At 36.2% G+C, this 24,980-nt stretch overlaps 1 protein-coding gene across 3 annotated transcripts in view; it reads left to right on the top strand.

The window, feature by feature from the left end:
* The first annotated feature begins 3,924 nt into the window (after window positions 1–3,924).
* Window positions 3,925–24,980, top strand: part of LOC142832485 (vomeronasal type-2 receptor 116-like) — a 39,551-nt gene continuing 18,495 nt past the window's right edge. The window contains exons 1-5 of one of the 3 annotated variants that reach the window (XM_075942948.1): window positions 3,925–4,121; window positions 5,481–5,488; window positions 17,786–18,069; window positions 18,320–19,117; window positions 20,414–20,641. In XM_075942948.1, the coding sequence (XP_075799063.1) occupies window positions 3,925–4,121; window positions 5,481–5,488; window positions 17,786–18,069; window positions 18,320–19,117; window positions 20,414–20,641 (1,515 nt within the window). Of the gene's footprint in view, window positions 4,122–5,480; window positions 5,489–17,777; window positions 18,070–18,317; window positions 19,118–20,413; window positions 20,642–24,980 lie in introns of all 3 variants that reach the window. The other 2 variants (XM_075942956.1, XM_075942939.1) reach the window with 2 other exon arrangements.

Genomic DNA, 24,980 nt, shown 5'->3' with positions numbered 1-24,980 from the left:
AGTATTTTACACTGAAATATCATGGAATTTTGGGGATGATGTCTACTTGATCATAATAGTACTTTGCATATGACCTTGGATCTGATTTGGATATTCTTTATTGAACATTTTTGTATCAATGTTTTAAAGATAAACTAGTCAGTAATTCTCTTTTTTCATTTTGGTGTAATGGGATTTGAGTGTCAAGATGATTGAGGGCTCATGAGTTAAATTGATTGATGTTCTTTTTGTTTTCCTGTTTCAGAACAATTTAAGAGTATTGGCATTATCTCTACTTTGTAAGTGTGAAAAAACTCATTGCTAAAACTTATCTGGTTATGGAAATTTTTGGCTTAGGAGAATTTTAATAACTTATTCTATTGTCCTAACAGTTAATCCTGTATAAATTGTTTTTATGACATTCATTTAAGACTTGTAAGTGTAATACATTGTGGAAATATGTATATGGAAAACTGCAGTTAAGATGAAAGTACTACATTTCAATGAGAATGAATAATTTAAAATGACCAAATAAATTAATTAGCATGTAAGAGTCGTGGGAATTCACATGAATTTTGTGTTTGTAATGTTAATAGAAACTGAAAGCCCCCTTGTGGTAAGCATATGCAGCTAATTCAGTCAGTAAATATAGGAGTACCTTATGGTTCACGCATGCCTCTCATGGTCAATTCTTAAAGTGACAAGTCAGCACAGCAAATAGACACTTGCATTTATATCTTTATTACATCATTATTCAGGATATACAAGACATGGAATGAGCTCTGCTGAATCTCAACAGATGAGTAATTAAAGATATCATTTAGTTCAGTTACCCTGCACCAAAGGTGGGCAGCTCCCAACCATCTGTAACTCCCTCAGGTCCTTACCAAGAGACATGACTCCTGACTGTGGGCCATCCCTCTAGCTCCAGATGTCACCATTTCTAATGTGGGGAACTTCTGCAGCAAAACTCACATCAGTGACACCAAACCCAGGAATGGCTCTCCTGCCTCCAGTGGTGTACACCGTGGTCTATGGCCCAAACTCTCCTTCAGTAAGTGACTTGGGTTTTGGAGCAGCAGGAGAGCTGGTTCTTCTCAGGGTGAGGGAGGGCACCAGCACCAGAACTCCCCCTATGGGATTTACTAGGGCTAGAGCAACTGTCCTCAGCTGTTGGAAGCAGTGAGACCCCAGATCCTGAATTTCTTGTAATCCCCTGATCTGAGTGCCTACAGCTTCTCTGAGCACGAAACCTTCAGGAGTTCCTGATGGCAGGAGAGTGGTTTCTGGCGGGTTTGGCTGGGGCATGGCTATATAATCTGCCCCTGAACACAATAAAGGGGACATTCTTGGGGAATTCAAGGATGACCTGTGTCACTGTCGAAAAAAAGATATCATCTAAATTTTGGGAGTTTTAAGTTCAAATCTACAAATATTCATTATTGAAATTTACAATTCATTCTTCAAATTTTGAAAGTTTCATTCAATGAATTACCACATTTGTATATATGCAGAGTAATTTTTAACAAAATGTATATACCAATTTTTATAGAAACCTTAGTAAATAGCTACTATGTAATTCATAAAGTATTGAAACCAATAACAAAATTAAAAAAATAAGATTGTTGGGAACAAATTTTTCTTAGGAATACAGGAAATAAGATGAAACCCTCACAGGATTTATATGCACATAATGGAGTTGTCCTGATCATGAAAGTGTTAAGCAATGTCATTACCAGGAATTGGGCTTATCATGTTAACTGAACAGACTCTGGAATTTAGATTTTTCACAGACTCTAAATGTAACTGTTTTCCAGCATGTATGGATGTGTGTGTATGATTATGTGTGCATGTCTGTGTACATATGTGCATGCAGTTTAAATCAAAGAAAGTAAGAAAGGTATTTTGGGGCACTTGAGTGCCTGAAGAATTTGGGCTGTAGAACCTTATGAAACTAGTTTGAAGAAAGTATACACTAGCTCATATCTTGAACAAGCCCACACACATAATAAAAGGTGCAAGAAGCTGTTTAAATTGAAGAATAGAATTGATAGTAATATTAGCAAAAGATGTAGTTGACAGAGTGGCAAATAGCACAAAGAACATACCACACATGTATGAATGTGATGTAATAAAATTCATTGTATATCAATGAAGATAATAATAATTATTACACATAAAACAAAATTGAATACCATACTCAAACTGGAATACTGGCAATTTCTTTACACTCTTAAAATATAATTTCTCTGGGTCTTGAGGTAGACCAATTCCCAATTTTCTGGGAAAGGGGCTCTCTCAAACTCCTTCACAGGACTTTGAGACACTACTCTTTATACTGGGTCATCTTGACCATCCTTAATACAAGACAAGATGATTAATCTTACTGCAACTTGAAATGTGATCTCATGTTTATATTCATGGGAGAGCTCACATTTTCTGAATAGAAAAGAGAAGGAGCCTATTGGGGAGGGTAGAGGCAGATAGGAAGTGGGGAGAAGGATGAGAAAAGAGAAGGGAGGTGAAACTGAGTTGGGATGCAAAATAAATCATACATGAATAAAAAGTTTATTCTGTTCTGTATACTTATGAAAGACACTACCTGTCATATTTCTCTATGTCCATGCCTTATCCCTCCAGGACAGTTAATCACCAAAACAGAGGTCAAGCACTTTTAAAATGTTGTTCTTAAATGTACAGTAACTTCCAGATGAAAACACTAGTCCTGTTTGCCTCATCTCAAATGCTAAGTCTTATTACAAAGTACAAAAAGACTGGCCTGGCGTTTGTTGTGTTTTCTCTGCAGTTCATATTCACTGAAAGAGGCTCAACAGTTCACAATCATCAAAATTCTTTCACCCTGGCAATGTGTGGTCTAGAATGCAAGCAAAATAGATGAATAGGGAAATGGTATAAGAAGAATTTATATATTGAACCCAGGGTCACCTCCCAGTTTCTATTTGTTTTGTAGATTCTCAACAAGACTTCTTCACAGCCACAACTGGAACCTAAAATGAGAAAAACACTGTAGAAAATCACAGATAAAGCAGAGTATGTTGGTCAAAACAAAGAACTGATCTAGGAGAACTAAGGCTGGGAAGAGATATAATGTCTTAGAAATCAAATTTTACCTCGTATTCTTTTTAATAGTGATTGGTTGGGAGGATGAGTAAGAGATATTATTAAGTTTTTGAAAAGTAGGATGCATGATCTCTATGGATCATGTTGAATATTTAGAGAGTTTGTAATGCTGTAAATGACAGTGGTTCTGTGATAATCTAGATAGTTGTAGAAGAGAGGATTCAGTGTATTTTGGAATTCAGCTTGATTTTTCACTCTTAAGACAATGGGAACACAGGATTTTGTTAGATATTCTATAACTGATACTGGTGTATTATTGGTTCCCATTGTGCATGTAAAATTCAATTTCTCTAACCATAGAGCTATTTTTCCTGACAGGGACTCACGACAGAATCCCAATGTGCAAATAGAAATTCTGACTTTGTGCATCCTTCCTTAAACATTACTACATGTCTCAAAATGGATCGTCTAACAAAATTCACTGACATCATTTCAAAAGACATTGACATAAACAGATTGTTCAGCCATTGCTGGGACTAAATTTTCTCAAATTGGCATCCTCCAAGGAGCCTTAATTTCCACAACTATGAATGATATCATAAAACTACCTGAACTCTCCTCATTATATTCATTAACCAGAATAAATCACATAGTTATCAGGTGCAGAGCCCCAGGAAAGAGAGTGCCCAAGGTTCCTTCAGAGGTGAGGAACCACCTGGGAAATAAAAGAATAATGAATACACAAATAGCCTCTCTTTTGGCTGCAGAAATTAAAGCAGGTGGGAAAATATGGGTACCCATATAATGTGCTTATCTGACTAGCACTTCACAACATACTCTGCCCAGACTCTGAGTAGGACAAAGATGTTCACTTTGATTTTCCTCTTCTTTTTCCTGAACATTCCACTTCTTGTATCTAGATTCACTCATTCCAGGTGCTTTTGGAGGATGAAGCAGAATAAAGACAAGGATGGAGACTTGGTGACAGGTTGTATCTTCTTCCTTATAGGAGTAGATTGGCCTGTGAAGAAAGATTATTTCAACCACATTCTGAATATAGAGTAAGTTCCTTTGTATTTTGTATGTAAATGTCCTCATAAATATTTGATGTGGGATCAGAACATGAGAATCAGAGCAATGCTTTGAATTCTTTGTTTTGTTATTTCAATATGCACATTAGGAAACAGCAACAAATTCTTTTAGGGACCCAATGCTACTTTTCCTACCTTTAATTTGCCCAGTGTTCTGTTATTCTCCCAGTCACCTTGCTGCTGATAAGGCTAGTATCTGAGTGAAAGGGGGACTCTATACCATGGTCCACCACATGTATCCCTTCTTTTGACAGGTTCCACATCAGGCTAGTCAGAAAGAAATTACATAAGTCAGTGAATAACATGCTAAATAGATACAACTACATTGCTGTTGATTAGAGTCTGTGATGATACTTGGGCCACCAAGAGCAGCTTCTAATGCATATGCCAGGGCAACTAATATTTGTGGCACAACTAGTTCCAGAGAGTTTCTACATAGGTATTCAGTTACCCTCCCAGGTGTTCTGCATGTGGTCATCTCATGACTTCTATAGCTGCATCAAGGTTAAAAGTAGGAGTCCTACCTACTGTGAAGTTCATATGTGTTTCTGTTTCTCCATACTTTACTTATATTCATGTATAATCACTGTCTTCTGTTTTCAAAGTATGGCTCGTCACTCTCTCTTTAGAGTAAAGAAGGAATACATGGAGTATAAATGATATATTTGCATTCTATGAAATATGAGGCTATGAAATAATAGTGGTGACTGCTTACTTTCCTTGCCACTTGCCTGAGTGACAGCTGTGGCATGAAATATTGGCAACATCTAAGAATTGTTACCTACTAGCTCCCATTTGCAATTATTTAAGAAGTATGTGTATCTCTATTAATATCTAATAATATTTTTCTCTGAAACTTGTACCACATTTGATTCTTACGCTTCTGCTTTAATAATTTTACTAATTATATCTATGTATTTTAACAACTAGGGTGCTATACACAATTCAATTTTATGTACTGCTGATAGTTGTTTTCAAACATAGTACTTCAGACTACGAGGCTACTCTAACAGCTCAAGCCATTGATGTTTCTTAATGTTTAATGGGCAGGAGTTAGTGTTTGAATTTCATAAATTCTAATCTCAAATTCCTGTTGAGTGTTACAGAAAACTTCAAAGACAGTTTACACATGATAATAAACAATATTTTAAAATTGTTTTTTTCAAAAATGTATAGAAAAATTCACAGTGGTAAAAATATAGAAAAATTCACAGTGGTAAAAATACTAATTGGGAAAATTATTGGATTTAACACTGAGTGAATGTCTTAGAAAGAAAGCATATATTTGGAGCTTGATGCTTATTAACCAGATGATGAATAATTTGTAAGAAGACATAGTAGTTATTATTCTTCCATTAAACATAAATACAAAATGGTCTCGTTCTATTTTTACTAATTTGTTGAATATTTTCATTATCAAAATTCTTAAATATTTTTCATAAATTGTATACTTTATATTATTTCATTTTACAAACATATCATACCGACAAAACTAATCTCACTGGAATTTCCACGTGTACACAGTTCTCAATTGCATGCCAGTGTTGAGAGTTTGTAACTGGAAATGTTGACAGAAGATGCTCTGTACAAGAAAATTTATGTTGGCCAGATGTATCAGGTAGGATTTTATTGAACATAGCTGTGGAAATATTAAATGGATGAACAGGACTAGGATACATATCCTTCGTCTCTCTGCATTCATGAAATGAAGCAGGTGTATAACTGTACATTTGAGGCTAGTCCCATCTAAATCCAACTGTTACTCAAAACCATGAAATCCATTGCCCTTTTTTGGCCTATATGAGTATTTCTCATGCCAATACACACATATACATATATTTATCAAGCATACCCTGGTATTTACATTTATTTAAAAATATATCTTTTAGAAAGCAGTTTGTACCTTAAATAGATAAACCAGAAAAAGAATAATATTATGATTGGCATGAAGAATATGTTAAATATGTTGTCTACTAAATATAATATATATTAATGCAGGAGCCAAATGTTGCCCAAAACATCACTGTGCACTTACCAGCCATTCTTCAGATGCCTTATCCACTTAAATTTGTTTCATAAAAATTACCATAATCTTGACTAGTATATTGCATGTATATTTTTATTGTTCAATACTTTCAGAATGAAAATATGGTCACGTTTACTGTTACACCCTGTACCCTTGTATTTACCTTCTGTGCAAGCACTCAAAAACCAGAGATGGGCAACCCTCCCACTGAAAGTTGTAAAGGGCTCATCTTATTTATGGGCGATGCATTCTCATGAGCTTTTAAAGATTTTCAAACTTCCAGCAACTTCTGTCATCTCACCCTCACAACAGAGAACATTTGTTTCAGTCATTGAGGGAGGCTGGGAATACTGTGCAGTACAGGGTAATCCTTGTTCTGGCTACAAATGATCATCTGTAAATCTCTGTCCATAATAAATACCGTTCCGTTTTACAGAGCACTAAATAAAAACTAGCAGTTGTCCTGGAATTAGCTTTTTGCACTGATGATGTCATCAGGAATCCTGATCTTTTACCAAATATGTCTTTAGCATTTGAACTAACAACAGGGGCAGTTTAATATTATGTCACAATTAGAGAGTCTCATTCATATTATTGAAAAAAAATATGAATCTCCCCCTAATTCTGTCTTAATGATGAGATCAAGTGTACTGTGGTTCTTAGACGACCTTACTGGGCAACATCTGTCATAATTGGTTTAGTCATGAACCGCTGAAAATCTAAGCATATGAATATTTGGGGGGATTTGCAAACAATTCTGTCTTTGTTTATACCATTCTCAAATGTTAATAAGTGTATAAGGAAGATAATGACCACACCATATGTCAAACTGTATTATTAGGAGACGTGATGGAGCTTCTGAATTTCCTTTGGTGAAACAGATGAGGAAAGAAGTAACAAGAAACGGAGTTTTCTAGAACACTTGGCAGAGCAGTGTTTATAAGCTCTTAGGAGTACATGCTGCTTCCTGCTGCTCCCTGCTCACTGGGTCCTTTAGCTTACTTATGGACCCTTTCATCCTATCCTGAGTGATGGGTGGTCAGTTTCTTTTCTCTATCAGATACATCTCTAACTCTAGTCCTATCATGTTTCCTTTACACTGGACCTGTATTATGCCGGCCAACTTAGACAATGAAGATGGTACTCAATTTTTCTAACAATTGATGGAAAATATGTAGTCAGCATTGACTTTGTAAATATTATCCCTATCAAAATATATTTAAATATGTCAAGACCTGAGGTGTATTATAATCAGATTATAACATTATGAACAAATGTAGTTATTATTTATGGTGACACAGACAGTACTTTGGCTATGTGCTTTAGAATGTTGGAATTACTAGGTAAACAGAGCTACGGGCCACCACCTAACCACCTCACAGTGGGATATTACTACATGTAACAGAGACTTCATACTTGGCTAATCCATTGGGATGCTAGCTTTTGTACACCACCATGCTGAGAGTTCTTATTTTAAATTTTGTCCAGACATTGACCCATCTCAAATATTCAGATGAATACTTGACAAGTCTAGGGGATGAATTTAGAAGGCTCAGTTTCTAAGTGTAAGACACTGAAGAACTGCTCGTTCAATTCTTCATTGGAATGTCTAATGGTACAGCCTTTTGACATTTGACATGGCCTTTATTGAGGGAAGTTATGATGAATAACATGCTGTGTATGTTGTGGCCATGCCATGCATGAGAATCTTCTTCAAGAATAAGATAATCAGTCAAAGGATAATAAAAAAATTACATAAACTACTTGAAGGTGGTGTTTCTTCTATTGGATGATATTTGGTGTCATCGATGTCATAGTTCTTAAGAGGATCTCATGAGCCCAAATCTAGTATTTTAAGAAATATTAACCAAATAGAAAGATTTCTGAACTTTTTTTTTTGCTGTGGAAATAAATCTACATGTTAGTATAAATTCCTACTGCAAAGGCAATGGAGTAGAAGAAACTATTTAACAATGAAAATTAGTGATTATGTTACAATGCAAATGAATATCATCACCCCATCTTAATACCAAAAACATCAGTCTGCTGATGTTTCCTCCATGCTGAGATGAGCCCTCAAGTAGCAATTTTCACATATGTGGTAATCACTGTATGGGATGTTTTTCACAATTGTCCTTAACTGATTCTTCCACCACTGTAGGCTCTAGGGACCTCACGTATAATTCTGAGAGTAATTACAGAAGAAATTGTGCTTTGATTCACTTCAGTACATGAATGCATATTTATTTATATAAATGGATGTTTTTCACTCCGTATGGGATATAATTTTGTGTGTTTCTATGTACCTATATTTTTATTTGTGTTGCTATATGTATATATGTATGTATGCATCTATATGAATACATATGTTTCTATATTTCTGTATATCTATCTGTTTCTGGAAGCGATCATAAATTTGCCTATTTCAGTATCTTTCTGTATGGGTGCTTGTTTTGTATGTATCTTTCAGCCTGTTTGTTCAGTATAAGTGTCTTCCTCTGTCTGTGTATATGTTCTTCATATGTATGTATATGTGCTTGCATATACAAATTTCTGTGTTGCTGTGTGTGTGTGTGTGTGTGTGTGTGTGTGTGTGTGTGTGCTGGTATATCTTAGTATGTGTTCTTAAAGATGTTCCTGTCATTGTTTCCCTGTGTGGTTGTTTATCCCTGTACTTATATCAGTACTTTGAGGATGACTGATTATTAATTTGTATTTTAACAGTCCAGAACTATATACCATATTTTTGTCAGATTTAACCTTTAATTATTTTAGCAAAGACAATGAGGCTAAAACTAAATATTAACAATATGAAACATTTTATAAGCATATATGTTTTATAACCTACTTTATTATTGTTGACATTTTGGTGACTATTACCTGGCATTGGTGGTTTTCTTTGTAGCTGTTTAATCCCAGCTATTTCCAGTGTAACTGACATTCTTGTATATCAATAAAGAACAGCATAAAACAGTTTTAACATTATCTATATCAAAAAGATTCCAAATTTTGGGGAACCCAAATCTAATGACCAGAGCTCAGAGAAAAATTACAAGTACAAAACTTATAATTACCAAAGACTAATTTTTTAACAAAATAAGCATATATATTTTTTAAAGAAATAACCATGACCCTTTTACAAGACAAACAAAGCTTTCTAAAACTAGAATTAACCGTTAAACATTTAGGTACAAGAAATTATAGGAAACATCTTTTGGCCTTTTATAATTTTAGTCTGGCTCTCTTTTTTAATTTATTTTTTATTGTTTTAGATAAAAAATTTTAGACATTTTTATTATTATTATTTTAGTCTTTTGTCTTTTTTGTTTTCTGAACAATATAAAAACCTCTATTAAAAACTTTCTTGGACAATATGTAAATTTTTATGTCTTTTTTTGTAATTTTATTTAGCAGAACATTGCATAGAACAAAAGCAGAAATATGTATCTTAATTAAAGCTGATAAGTATTTGTAACCCATATATTTTTTTTCCTGTGGAAACAAAAGCATTTTTAAACAATGTATCTTTTGACATTTACTTTAAAAATCAACATTTTTTAAAGTTACAGGTTGGTATAATTGAAAACTTCTTATAAGCAGTATCAGGACTGGAAAGGGTTAAGATGGGAAACTGCTGTCCAGCAGAAGAGACCTTGAGTGTTATCACACTGAAGAACTTGGCTCAGAAAAGAAAAGAGGGGGCAGCAGCAGTGGGCACAGTGGGTGTCCTTGGCTGTCAATGCTTTTTTAAAAAAGTTTTTTGTTAACTTTTTTTTGAGCATGATCTCAGATTTTGTTGTTGTTGTTGTTTTACATTAGCACAGTTTTTTTAATTGCAAGCAGTCAATTCCCTGCCACTCTTGGGCAGGTCCCTCTCTCTTGCCTAAGGCGAAGACCCTCAAGATACAGAGAGAGAACAAGAAAGAGGGGGCTGCCCTGTTCTGCAGCAGCCGGCCTCTCTCAATCTCTAGCTCCACTGCCTGCCTTTTGAAGAGGCATTTCTCTGCCCTCAGCTGGGTGCTCCATCTCAGGTGTCCTTGCTCCCTGGCCTCAGAGCCCCCAGCCCCAACCCAGATCCTCTGCCACTTTGCATTTCCTGCAGTCTCAAGGCTTAGCTCTCAGCACCCAGACCTGGCTCAGGGTTAGGGATACAGACCCTAGATGGGCTTCTGTCAAGTCATTTGTATTTTACATTTAAGTTTTGTCTTTTTTTTTTAGTCCTCATCAGTCCAGTCTTAAACATAATAAACAAAGAGACAACAGTTTTCTGGAACTCCAGGGAATCACTATGCACCCAATATAGTGACCCCAAAGACCTTCCAAGTAACAGGCATGCACTCCCCACCCTCTCTGCTCCCAGTTCCTTTTGGGCACTCTCCAAGATTTTGCCTCTCTCCTCTCCATCCCTAACGACATGGGGGGGGGGTGCGGATGCTGGGGCTCCATAGGAGCCTCAAGGATAGAAGTCCAGAGAGAAAGAAAACAAAGCAACAATTACCATAACATAACATAAAAGGACTTTGACAAATTCTTGGGACAATAAACATAGTGACATTTTCTCCAGTGGTGGGAGAAACCCAAACAGCTGTCTCTGAGATAGCTGCAAATGACTCAGAGCCAGTAGAATGCCAGCCCCTGTCTAATGATTGGGGAGCAAAACTCCCTGTCTGGAAATGACCGGGAGCCAGAAAGGCCCCTGTCTGGAAATGACCCGGGAGTGGGAGAATTCCCATCCCTGTCTGGAAATGACCCTGTCTGAAAATGGAAGACAAGGCATCCCTTGCTTCTCCAGGGTCTCTGTACAAGTGTGTCCACAGAGAACACCAGTCAATACCAAAATCTCAAATCGGTCGACCGGTACAAAACCAAAGCACCCATAGTCAGACAGACAAGACAAAATGACAGAGACAGAGACAAGAGACAAAAGACAAAGAGCGCTCTCTCACCGGTAGATGCTAATAAACCTCCGGACTTCCATCATCCTGGTGGAATCTCTGGGGTTCCTGGCCAATGCACCATATGTTGTGCCCAGATTATGACCCCCAGAGAGAGACCACCAGAGAGGCCCAGACTGTGATAAGCAAGGTTTAATTAGCATAATACGGACTTTGCTCCCTTCCATTCTGTTAAGTCAGCTTTTTCCTTGTTTTTAGATCAAGGCCACTGTTCTTGATTTAGGGCATCTTTATCAGCCTGTACCAGGTAGCTGGCTGGGCTGAGCTAAGTGACCTTGTGCTTGGAATCTCCTGGGTGGGAGAGGGGAAGGCCACTATCTTCCTGGGAAAACATTCTGCTAGGAAATTTCTTCTTGCCCCTTTTGAGAATAAGGGGTGAGGGTCCCACATTCACTCCTGCAAAATATTTATATTTAATTCTGAACTGGTAGTAGCCAACTATGATCTCTGACTCAACACAAACTAGATAGTCAATCTCAGCCACAATGAATGTAAGTTGATATTTTAAATGCAACCAAAATATCATAAATGTAAGTCTTTCACTTACGTAATAGAGTAACCCAGAGATATTTTTGACTATCATAAATTTCTGACTATCATAAAAGGTGCCATTTCCTTTATTTTTCTTAGTCTTGTTGGCATTTGTTTATAGGAGGTCTACCAGTGTGTTTAGTACCACTTTAGGTATTGATCATCTGTAGAAATTCTGTCCTAGAATTTTTAGAATCACATATATATGCTATCATAACTTCTGCAAATACCTATACATTAAGTTCTTCCTTTTTATTTTGTAATCTCTTGATCTCCTTTGGCAGTCTTACTGCTCTTGGTATATCTTCAAATACTATATGGAATAGATTTAGAGTCATTTGGCAGCCTTGACCTGATCCAGATTTTAGTGCGAAAGTTGTGAGTTTCTTTCCATTTAGTTTGATGTTGACCCTGGAACTTCTGTAAATTGCTTTTATTATGTTAAGGTATATCACTGGTATTTCTACTTTCATATTTTATCAAGAAGGGCCGCTTGATTTTGTCACAGGTATTGTAGCATCTAATGGGATTATCATGTAGTATTTTTCTTTTTCTTTGTTTACATGGTGTACTTATTGATGGATTTTTTATGGTGAACCACCCCTTACTCTCTGAGGAAAAATGTACTTGGTCATGATGGATGATCTTTTCAATGAGTTCTTCGATTCAATTATATATTTGTGTTCCTAATGGGAAATCATTTGTAATTTTTTTCATAGTTGAATTATTTGTGGTTTGTATGTCAGATGACTATGGCTTCATAAAATGAAGTTGGAAATGTTATTTCTGCTCATAATTTGTGAAATAATTTAAAGAAACCTGGTGTTAGCTTATACTGAAATGTCTGGTAGAATTCTGGCCTAAAACCATCTGGCTTTGGGCTTTATTTGGTTGAGAGACTATTAAAGTCTACTAGTATCTCCTTAGGGATCATAGTAGTATTTCAGTTGCTTATCTGATATTGATTTAGCTTGGTAAATCTATTGAGAAATTATCCATTTCTTTTAGATTTTCCAGTTTTGTTAATTGCAAGCTTTTAAAGTATGATGTAATGATTATTAATATTTTCTTGATGTCCATTATTATGTCTCTCCTTTAACTTCTGATTTTGTAAATTTGGATATACTCTCTATCATTGAGTTAGTTTGGATAAGGGTTTGTCTATCATGTTGAGTTTTTCAAAAAACCAATTCTTAGTTTTATTGACTCTTTTTATTGTTCTCTTTCATTTCTCTTATTGTATACAGACATTAGGTTGATTATTTCCTGTGTTTACTCATCTTGAAAGTCCTTACTTCTTTTTGTCCTAGTGTATTCAAGTGTGTATTAAACTGCTAGTATGAGATCTTTCCAGTTTTTTGTAAAATAATCCTATTTTTTGATAAATGAACTTTTTTACAACTGTTGTCACTTTGTCTCATAAATTTGGGTGTATGTTTTAATTATACTTATTTAATTCTAGGAAACCTTTAATTTCATTATTCTTGTGTTGATTCCCTAGTAAATCATTTGAGAGTTGCTTGTTTTCCATAAGGGTGAAAGCTTTCTGTTTTTCTCTTATTGTTGATATTAAGATTCAATCTGTAGTAGTCTGAATGGATTCATGGGGTTATTACAGTTTTCTTGCATCTGTTGAGACATGTTTGTGACTGATTATGTAGTCTGTTTTGGAGAAAGTTCCATGAGGTCCTGAAAAGAGGAAATATTCATTTGTGCTTGGGTTCAGCGTTCTGTAGATATTTGTTAGGTCCTTTCATTAATAAAATCTGTGATCTGGTGTATTTTTTTTTGCTTTGCTTTTGTCTGGATGACCTGTCCTCTGGAGAGTGTGAGATATTGAGATCTCCCACTCTCAATGGATGAATGACAATGTATGATTTAAGCTTTAGTTATGTTTCTTTTACAATTATGAGACCCCTTGCATTTAGAGCACAGATGTTAAAAATGAAATGTTATTTTTATGGATTACTCCTATGTTGAAAATATAATATCCTTTATCATCTCCTTTGATTAATTTGGGCTTAAAGTATATTTTTCTAGATGTTGGGAAGGCTTTGGTTTTTTGTTTTCTGGGTCATTTTTCTTATTATTTTCCATTTATTCACTCTGAGATATAACTATCTTTGATTCTGAGAATTTATTGTCATTTCTAGAAGGATGGATACTCTTTCCATATTCATTCCTTTAGTCTGTGCCTTTTTGTTTTGAAGCTGAAATCACTGTTATATCAATGGGTCATAAGTTTGAGCCCCATGTTAGGCACCAGATGAAGGTGTAAGTCACAAAACAATCCCACACCAGTTTTGAATTATGATTAATAAAAGGGTTATTTATTTACAGGGAAAAACTTACAGATCACCATCCTAGACAACAGCCCTCTGCACAACCAGGAAAGGAGTCTAGCAGTCAGAAGCAGAGCCAGAAGCAAGAGAGAGAGACAGCAGGGGCTACTGCTGCTTTTTAAAGTGAAAGAGACCACACCCAAGTGGGCTGGTATTTTAAAGGCTATTGGCTGAAGGAGCGGAAGGAGCTCCCACTACACGGATGCTTGTGTCTGTAGTTCCTGTTTGCTTACCTATATTTTCCATTTCCAAAATTACCTCATTTTGTGTTTGCTATATTGTTTCTATTACCTTTTTAGTTCTTGAACAGTTTTATTCATTTCTTTCAACTGATTTTTTCCTTTGCTTTCTTTAAGGGATTTATTCATTTTCTACATTTTGTTTGTACTTTCTTCAATTTCTTTCAGAGATTAATTAATTCCCTCTTTAAAGTCCTTAATTATCTGCATAAAGTTGGCCATAAGGTGCTTCAGCTGTACTGGAACAGTCATGCTTGCTTAGTAAGATAGCTAGCTTTGGCAGGGATGTATTGCCCCAGCTCTTGTTGAATGTATATTTACACTGATGTTTAGGCATCTGAGTTTTTTGTTATCAGAGGCCTAAGTGATTATTTATTAATTTATCTTCTTTGGATATATGTTTTCTTCTTTTGTTTCTGTTTTCTCTTTTGTCATCTAACCAGTGAGCCCTGAGAATCTTTATGGCATCTCCACTTGAGGTGGTGGATGAATGTCTAGAGGCCAGATTGGTCACTGTTCCACCAGTGGGACTCTCCCTATGTTTTGGCTAGAGTACTTCAATGCATAGGTGTTTGGGATTGTGGATATAGTGGAAGGCACCAAAATGTGGTATACAATAGAGTTAGGCCCTCAATGTCAACCTCTAACAGTTCTGTGTATTTGCTGGTGGATAATGAATCTCTTACAGTGTTGTTCAGCTGGAGCACCTGTGATCTGGAGGGCTGGAGATGAGAAATAATAGCTATGGGACATGGACAGTGCTGGAGGTTCAAGGTTGGATGATCTACTTAGAATTCTAAAGGCCATTGTGGTCTCCGGTAGAGGTAGGAGACTCTGCCGAAGTGGGGACTGGGACAATGTAGAAAGGGGGATAAAAATCAGGAGATAGAATGAGCTGGCACTGAAAGAGTGAGAGATTTGCAGAGTTCAATATGAAAGTGTCCTACCTGGACTCATGTTGGCAGCCATGTTCCCAGGTAAACCAATGTAGAATTGACTTGAATAATTGACTTGTTTTGCCACTGATATTTTATCTTTGGTGATTTAGTCATTTGCCAATTAATTGTTAATTAACCCAGAGAAAGGTTCCATAATGTTCAAAACACGTGTGGCAACAGTGAAACTTTTCTGAATAGGCAATAAGCAAATACTAAGTAAAAATTAAAATAAAAGTAATCTCATGCTTTTTACAGTGTTTACCAAGTTGCATCATGGGACTGTGATACAGCCTATGTTGTAAACATACATCAAGCACATTTTAATCTCCAAATTACACAACTGGAAGTTGAGTGAAGAATGGACTCTCGACCTTGTTCCATCATATATAGCCCTCTTCTTTACAGCTTTCATAGCACAGTAGCAGGTATTGACTTGTCAAATGAAACCCCATTCTGTGTCATTTAGCGTCATTATAAGTGGGTACAAGTAAATGGCCATAGAGTACAATAAGCTGATGAACATACATTAATATGTAGGTCTTAATGCAGGTTTTAGTTCAACTAATATTTGTGGCACAACTAGCTGCAGAAAATTTTCACATAGATATATAGTAATTCTCTTAGATGCTCTGCACGTGATCACACAATGTCTTCTAAAGCTGCATTGAGAATGGAAATAGACCAGTTCATTGTGAAGATCATATGTGTTCCTATTTGTCCACATATCACTTTTACACAAGTACAATCACTCTCCTTTGATTTCAAATTCCATTTCTTCACTCTTTCTTCAGTGAAGAAGGGATTATTTATTCTTTACTAAAGAGAGATATGTTTGAATTTTTTGAATTGAATAAAAGATATGTTTGGATTCTTTGAAAAGTAAGGCTGTCACATCCCTTGTCACTTGCCTAAGTGACACCTGTGGTATGTGATACTGGTAACACTTGAGAATGGAAAAAGAGGAGTTACCTGCTAACTCTTTTTTGTCATTACTTAAGAAACATATGTCTTCTCTCTTTGTATTTTTTTTTTATTTTCTAACACTTATAACCAATTTACCTCTTATTTTTGCTTTGATAAATTTTAATAATTATAACTGCATATTTAATGAATGTGAACACTGTAAGACATTTTGATTTTGTGAATTGTTGAGAGCTGTTATCAAACATAACACTTTAGTTCACCGGTCACTCTAAGTATACAAGAGATTGATACTTCTTAATGTTTAGTGTGCAGGAATTAGTTTTTGAGCTTCACAGGCTCTATTCAAAAATTCTTGTGTTTTTCTAAAATTTTAAATGGTGCATTTTCTGTGTGATAATAAAGAATATTCTAAAATTATTTTTATTTTTAAAATGTTCAAGTAAATACATAAAGACATCAGAGTGGTACAGTTTCTAGGTAGGAAACATACTATATTTAACTCTGAGTGAATCATTCAGAATGAAGAGGTATGATTGATAGTTACTGGTCAGATAATATGAAATGAATAGAAAGAGACAGAAGTTGTTATTCTTTCCAAAACATGAAAACAAATTGGTATTATTCACTCCCAACTTACCTGTTACCCATTTTTTTATTACAAAACTTCCTCAAAAACATTTTTCTTACATTTTACAAAGATGTTATACAGCTATATACAAATTAATTTAGGATGCTATTTTTGTGTTACTATAACTGGAAAGGTAGTCAAAGCTGTTTTGTAGAAGAAAAAGTATGTTGGTAAGATATACGCAGTATGAATATATAACATGTCTGTATAATTATAAAATAGGTGAACAATATTGGAGAGTTAGCAAATGGCTTTAATCTCTACAGTAAGAACCCGGAACTGGTGTATTTTTGTACATTTGAGGCCAGTCTAGTCCATAGAAAAAGCAAAGTAACATTTGAAACTTTGAAATCTATTTCCTGTTTATGTACTTTATAAGCATTAATCCTGTTGATACACATTGGTGAACACATATATACAACTTTACTAAACACATCTCTGGTATTTGAATTTATTTAAAAAATAAATCTTTAGAAATATTTTACACCTGTATTAGATAAACCAGAGTGAAAAAAGAACAACATATGAGGGTTTTTGTTAACTATAAAGCCCATTGATTATGAAGAATTGAAAGTACTAGAGTGAAATGTTGCCTAGAACATTGTGTACTCCTCAGGCATTATTTGACCACCTTAGCCAATTCAGATAATTTCATAAGAAATACTCATTAGCTCACATTTCACATGAATGTTTCATATTGTTCTATGATTTCAAATGAATACATAAGTAATTTTACTGTTTGGTCAAATCCTCTGCCATTGTCTTTATCTTTAGTGTAAGCACTCAAATACCAGAAATAGACAACACATTATTTTGGAAGATGCAAATGATCCATCTTACTTATGGCATATGCATTGTGATGAGCTTTGAAAGTTTTTGCAAGTTTGCAGCTTCTTATGTCATTCCAATCTCACAGCATAGGCAATGTGTTTTAGTATTTGGGGGTGGTTGGGAATACTGTCCAGTTCAGGATAGTTCTTTTTTTTACTACTCAGGATCATCTGTAGATCTCTGTCCATACTTATTGTCATACCCTTTTACAGAACAACAGCTGAACACAACCAGTTTGCATTGGCCTTAGCTTTTTCCATGGATGAAGTCAATAGGAACCCTGGTCTTTTATCAAACACATCATTAGTATTTGATTTTCAAGAAGGTGGTTGTAAGCCTGTGTCACATTTAAACAGTCGCATGCATATTTATAAAGAAAATCTTTATATTCTTCCTAATTATTTGTGTCAAAAAGAGCCTATGTGTATAATAGTGCTTTCAGGACCAGACTGGGCAACATCTGCGATGTTAGGCACAGTCCTAAACTTCTACAAATCTCTACAGGTGAGATTTTGTGTTGCAGGTTTGCAAGAAATTCTGATTTCATTGTTACAATTCCTAGATGCTAAGAAGATTGTGAGGAGGATACTAGCTTCATACTTTTGTTAAACAGTGTAGTTTAAGGTTACTATTCAGAGACTTGTTGATGAGGGAAGAAGTAGCAGGTAATAGGGTTTTAAGAAACTCTTTGCTGAAAGTGTGTTTGTAAGCTCTTAAAAGTGCATGCTATCTCATGTTGCTTCCTGTGCCCTAGGTCCTTCACCTTACCTATGGGCCTTTCCATCCCATCCTGAGCAATCATGAACAATTTCCCTCTCTGTATCAGATGGCCCCTAAAGACACATCTCTAGCCATTGCCATGGTGTCATTGATGCTTCAATTCAACTGGAACTGGATTGGACTGGCCATCTCAGACAATGATCAGGGTATTCAATTTCTCTCACACTTGAGGAGAGAGATGGAAAAAAATACAGTTTGCTTTGCCTTTGTGAATATGATTCCAGTCGAAATGCATTTATTCCAGTCAAGAGCTAAAGTTTATTATAACCAAATCATGACATCATCCACAAATGTGGTTATCATTTATGGTGACACAGACAGTACTCTAGCTGTGAGCTTTAGAAGGTGGCAATCTTTAGGTATACAAAGAATATGGGTCACCACCTCACAGTGGGATGTCATCACAAGTAAGAGAGACTTTCAACTTAATTCATCTCATGGTACACTAGCTTTTGCACACCACCATGCTGAGATTTCTAGCTTTAAAATTTTTGTCCAGACATTGAACCCTCTCAAATACACAGATGAATACCTGGCAAGTCTGGAGTGGATGAACTTGAACTGCAAACTCTCAGATTCTAAGTGTAAGACCTTGAGGAATTGTTTATCCAATGCCTCACTGCAATGGCTCAAGGTACAGACTTTAGACATGGCCTTTAGTGATGACAGTTATGGCATATATAATGCAGTGTATGCTGTGGCCCATACTCTCCATGAGATGTTTCTTCAACAAGCAGATAATTGGAAAGGATATTATGCTCATTGTTTGAAGGTAGTGTTTCTTCTTTTGGATGAAATTTGATGTCATAGTCTTTAAGCATCTGTCAAATGCCCAAATTTACTTGTTTAAAAATATTTTATAAAATAGAAAGATTCTTGAATATTTTCTGGTAATAATGTAAATTTAGAGGTTGGTATGAATCTTAATGCAAAAACAATAGTGTGAAAGAAACAATTTATCAAGCGAGATGACTTATTTTTGTTACAGAGCACCTGAATATCATGACACCTGTTCTAATACTGTAAACTTAATAGTTCTTCCTCATTAATCCTATCCATGATGAGAAAATGGATCCTTGCTCATTTATTGTGGTAATAAGTGTATGAGATGGTTTTTGCAAGTTTTCTGAACTGCTTTATTCCTGTGTTAGGCTCTGCCGATCTCATTTCACCTTCTGAGTGAGAGTAGTTACATAATAAAGAGTACTTATTCTTCAGTTCAGGACATCCATGTGTATCTATGAATGTGAATGGATGGTTCTCACTGTGTGTGTGTTTCTGTGTATCTGTGTGTATATCTGTGTTGCTCTGTACATATGTATTCTTGTCTATCTTCATATCTATCTCTCTGCGTTACCTAGTATAAATTTGTCTTTTGTCAATGTCTTTCTGTATGGGTGTTTGTTTCTGTAAACATTTTCTTGTTTGTTTTTCAGTGCATGTGTTTACTTTTATCTATCTGTTTGTTGTGCATTGCGTGCACATGTGTATAAATCTGTTTCTCTCTCACTGTGTGTGTATGTGTCTGTCTGTCTTTCTGTAAATTTATCTTGGGATATGAGCATAAATCTGTCTATGTCAATATCTCTGTGTGGGTCTTTCTATCTGTGTATATCTTTCTGTGTGTATTTGTCCATGAGTGTGTACATGTGTATATGGATTGTGTATGTGTTTTTGCAGGTTTCTGTTTCTGTGTATCTATTTTGGTGCATATGTCAATGTGTGACTTTATTTTCATGCAGGTGTCAAAGCTTAAATGTGTGTATGAAATGTAGTTTTATTGTGTATGTCTATATGGATGTGAGTCTTCTGTATGTCTCTCTCACTCTCTGTGTGTATTTTCATATCAATGTTTGGTGTCTGCATATATGTCTGTGTTTTTGTTTGGTAGTTTCCCATGAAATAACTTAAATTCTAGGAACTTTATGATAATTTTATTGGTGCACTTGATTTATTAATGTTTGTTCCCTGGAAAACTTCAATAATATTGACTTTAAGATGAACTCAGAATACATTTTCTGACTTCAAGAAAGAGCAAATACACTATAGAATGGTGTGTCTCTTTCAGCTGCACTCCTTTCTGAAGAAAACAAGCTTCATTAATCCAGTTGGGGACAGAGTGAATATGAACCAGAAAGAAAAACTTCAGGAAGAGTACGACATTTTTCAGATTTGGAATTTTCCATATGGTCTTGGACTTAAGATAAAGATAGGAGAGTTTAGCACATATTTTCCACACGGTAAACAGCTGCATTTATATGAAGACATGATAGAACAGTCAACAGGAAGTAGACAGGTGGGTCTGACCTAAATGTATTCATTTCCATTGTACAGTAGTAACATTGTCAATGGGTCCATTTGTGCCTAATTTGTAACCTAGTGCAAAAAAATAGATTTTAAAATAGGGAATGTTTATTTTTTGATTTGAGGTGTTTTCAATTATTAGAGGATTTCAGACATGCACACAGTGAATACTTATTATTCCAGAATATATTTATTTTGGAATAAACTTCTTTTTACCACTGTTCTATATTATTTCCTGTAAAGTGAGTCATATTCTCTTGTGGCCATTCTAATTACCACATAGTGATTTTTGTCTTTTCTGTTAAGCCTTTAATAAAGATACTAAAAGACTATGATAATTGTAAGAGGGAGCAAAGAAAACACATGCAAATCATTATTTTATATTATATAATATGCTTTAAGCATTTTTACCAACAGGTTAAATTGCCAGCGTCTCTAACGGTACAGTAAGATGACATTTGTATCACCCCCTTAGATAACCTATGAATTATAATTTTGTTCTTTCTCTCATTTTTCTTTTCCTTTTTTTTTAAATCTTTTTTTCATTGAGAAAATGAGAAAAAAAACAAGTTTCCACCTCCTCCCAGCCTCCCATTTCCCTCCCCCTCCTCCCACCCTTCTCCCCCTCCCCCCACTCCTTTCCCCCTCCCACTCCAGTCCAAAGAGCTGTCAGGGTTCCCTGCCCTGTGGTAAGTCCTAGGTCCTCCCCCGTCCGTCCATATCTAGGAAGGTGAACATCCAAACTGGGTAGGCTCCCACAAAGCCAGCACATTACATAGGATCAAAACCCCTTGCCATTGTCCTTGGCGTCTCATCAGCTCTCATTGTTCACCATGTTCAGAGAGTCCGGTTTTATCCCATGCTTTTTCAGTCACAGTCCAGCTGGCCTTGGTGAGCTCCCAATACATCAGCTCCGCTGTCTCAGTGGGTGGGTGCACCCCTCGTGGTCCCGACTTCTTTGCTCTTGTTCTCCCTCCTTCTGCTCCTCATTGGGACCTTGGGAGCTCAGTCCAGTGCTCCGGTGTGGGTCTCTGTCTCTATCTCCATCCATCACCAGATGAAGGTTCTATGATGATATGCAACATATTCGTCAGTATTGCTCTAGGATAGGGTCATTTCAGGTTCCCTATGCCCAGCTGCCCAAGGAATTAACTGGGGACATCGGCTTGGGCACCTGGGAGCCATTCTAGGTTCAAATCTGTTGCCAACCCTAAGGTGGCTCCCTTAACTAAGAATTGTGGTTCCGTGCTCCCCTATCCAACCTTCCTTTATCCCAATCCTCCTTTTTCTCCAAGTTCCCCCCTTCCTCCCCTTCTCCCTTTTCTCTCCCCATCTCCTCTTACCCCCATCCCACCCCATCCCCAAGATCTCAATTTTCTCCCCGGCAACTTTGTCTACTTCCCATAGCCAAGAGGATAACTATATGTTTTTCCTTTGGTTCACCTTCTTACTTAGCTTCTTAAGGATCACCAATTGTAGTCTCCGTGTCCCTTATTTATGGCTAGAAACCAATTATGAGTGAGTATATCCCATTTTCATCTTTTTGGGTCTGGGTTACCTCACTCAGGATAGTGTTTTCTATTTCCATCCATTTGCATGCAAAATTCGAGAAGTCATTGTTTTTTACCGCAGCATAGTACTCTAAGGTGTAGATATTCCACACTTTCTTCATCCATTCTTCCATTGAAGGGCATCTAGGTTGTTTCCACGTTCTGGATATTACAAATAATACTGCTATGAACATAGTTGAACAAATGCTCTTGTCATATGATAAGGCATCTCTTGGGTATATTCCCAGGAGTGGTATTGCTGGGTCCAGGGGTAGGTTGATCCCAAATTTCCTGAGAAACTGAAACACTGATTTCCAAAGTGGTTGCACAAGATTGCATTCCCACCAGCAATGGATGAGGGTACCCCGTCCTCCACAGCCTCTCCAGCAAAGGCTATCATTGGAGTTTTTTATTTTAGCCATTCTGACAGGTGTAAGATGATATCTCAAAGTTGTTTTGATTTGCATTTCCCTGATCGCTAAGGAGGTTGAGCATGACCTTAAGTGTCTTTTGGCCATTTGAACTTCCTCTGCTGAGAATTCTCTGTTCAGATCAGTGCCCCATTTTTTAATTGGGTTAATTAGCATTTTAAAGTCTAGTTTTCTGAGTTCTCTATATATTTTGGAGATCAGACCTTTGTCTGTTGCGGGGTTGGTGAAGATCTTCTCCCAGTCAGTAGGTTGCCTTTTTGTCTTGGTGACAGTGTCCTTTGCTTTACAGAAGCTTCTCAGTTTTAGTAGGTCCCATTTATTCAATGTTGCCATTAATGTCTGAGCTGTTGGGGTTACACATAGGAAGCGATCTCCTGTGCCCATCTGATGTAGGGTACTTCCCACTTTCTCTTCTATCAGGTTCAATGTGTTCTGACTGATAGTGAGGTCTTTAATCCATTTGGACTTGACTTTCGTGCATGGTGATAGATATGGGTCTATTTTCATTCTTCTACAGGTTGACGTCCAGTTATGCCAGCACCATTTGTTGAAGATGTTTTCTTTCTTCCATTGTATACTTTTGCCTCCTTTATCAAAAATGAGGTGTTCATAGATTTGTGGGTTAAAATTCGGGTCTTCTATATGATTCCATTGGTCGACTTCTCTGTTTTTATGCCAGTACCACACTGTTTTCATCATTGTAGCTCTGTAATAGAGTTTGAAGTCAGGGATGGTAATGCCTCCAGACAATCCTTTATTGTATAGGATTGTTTTGGCTACCCTGGGTTTTTTGTTTTTCCATATAAAGTTGATTATTGTCCTCTCCAGATCTGTGAAGAATTTTCATGGGACCTTGATGGGGATTGCATTGAATCTATAAATTGCCTTTGGTAGAATTGCCATTTTTACTATGTTGATCCTCCCAATCCAAGAGCAAGGGAGGTCCTTCCATTTTCTGGTATACTCCTCAGTTTCTTTCTTCAATGCCTTAAAGTTCTTGTCAAATAGATCTTTCTCTTCCTTGGTTAGAGTTACCCCAAGATATTTTATGTTGTTTGTGGCTATCGTGAAAGGTGAAGCTTTTCTGATTTCCCTCTCTGCTTCCATATCCTTTGTGTATAAGAGTGCGACTGATTTTTTGGAGTTGATCTTGTATCCTGCCACATTACTAAAGCTGTTTATCAGCTGTAAAAGTTCTTTGGTGGAGTTTTGGGGGTCGCTTATGTACACTATCATATCATCTGCAAATAACGAAAGTTTAACTTCTTCCTTTCCAATTCGAATCCCCTTGATCCCATTATGTTGTCTTATTGCTATTGCTAGAACTTCAAGCAGTATATTGAAGAGGTATGGTGAGAGGGGCCAGCCTTGTCGTGTTCCTGAGTTTAATGGGATGGCTTTGAGTTTCTCTCCATTTAATTTGATGTTAGCTGTCGGCTTGCTGTATATAGCTTTTATTATATTTAGGTATGACCCTTGTATCCCTAATCTCTCCAATACTTTTATCATAAAGGGATGTTGAATTTTGTCAAATGCTTTTTCAGCATCTAATGAGATGATCATATGGTCTTTTTCTTTCATTTCATTTATATGATAGATTACATTGATAGATTTTCGTATGTTGAACCAGCCCTGCATCCCTGGGATGAAGCCTACTTGGTCAAAATGGATAATTTTTCTAATGTGTTCTTGGATTCGGTTTGCCAGTATTTTGTTGAGGATTTTTGCAATGATGTTCATGAGTGAGATTGGTCTATAATTCTCTTTCTTGGTTGAGTCTTTGTGCGGTTTTGGTATCAGAGTAACTGTAGCATCATAAAAGGAATTTGGCAGTGCCTCTTCTGTTTCTATATTGTGAAATACATTAAGGAGTATAGGTATTAGGTCGTCTTGGAAGTTCTGGTAGAATTCCGCATTGAAACCATCTGGTCCTGGGCTTTTTTTGGTAGGGAGGTTTTTGATAACCTCTTCTAATTCTTCGCGACTAACAGGTCTATTTAGATTGTTCACCTGGTCCTGATTTAACTTTGGTAAATGATATTTATCTAAGAAAGTATCCATTTCCTTTACATTTTCCAGTTTTGTGGCATATAGGCTTTTGTAGTAAGATCTAATGATTCTCTGAATTTCCTCTGTGTCTGTGGTTATGTCCCCCTTTTCATTTCTGATCTTATTAATTTGCAACTTTTCTCTCTGCCGTTTGAGTAGTTTGGATAGGGGTTTGTCAATCTTGTTGATTTTCTCCAGGAACCAGCTTTTTGTTTCATTGATTCTTTGGATTGTTCTCTGTGTTTCTATTTTATTGATTTCAGCCCTCAGTTTGATTATTTCCAGTATCCTACTCCTCCTA

The sequence above is a fragment of the Microtus pennsylvanicus genome, chromosome 1 (genome assembly GCF_037038515.1).
Source record: "Microtus pennsylvanicus isolate mMicPen1 chromosome 1, mMicPen1.hap1, whole genome shotgun sequence".
Taxonomy (NCBI): Eukaryota; Metazoa; Chordata; class Mammalia; order Rodentia; family Cricetidae; genus Microtus; species Microtus pennsylvanicus.
This window is presented reverse-complemented; position numbering and strand designations above follow the sequence as displayed.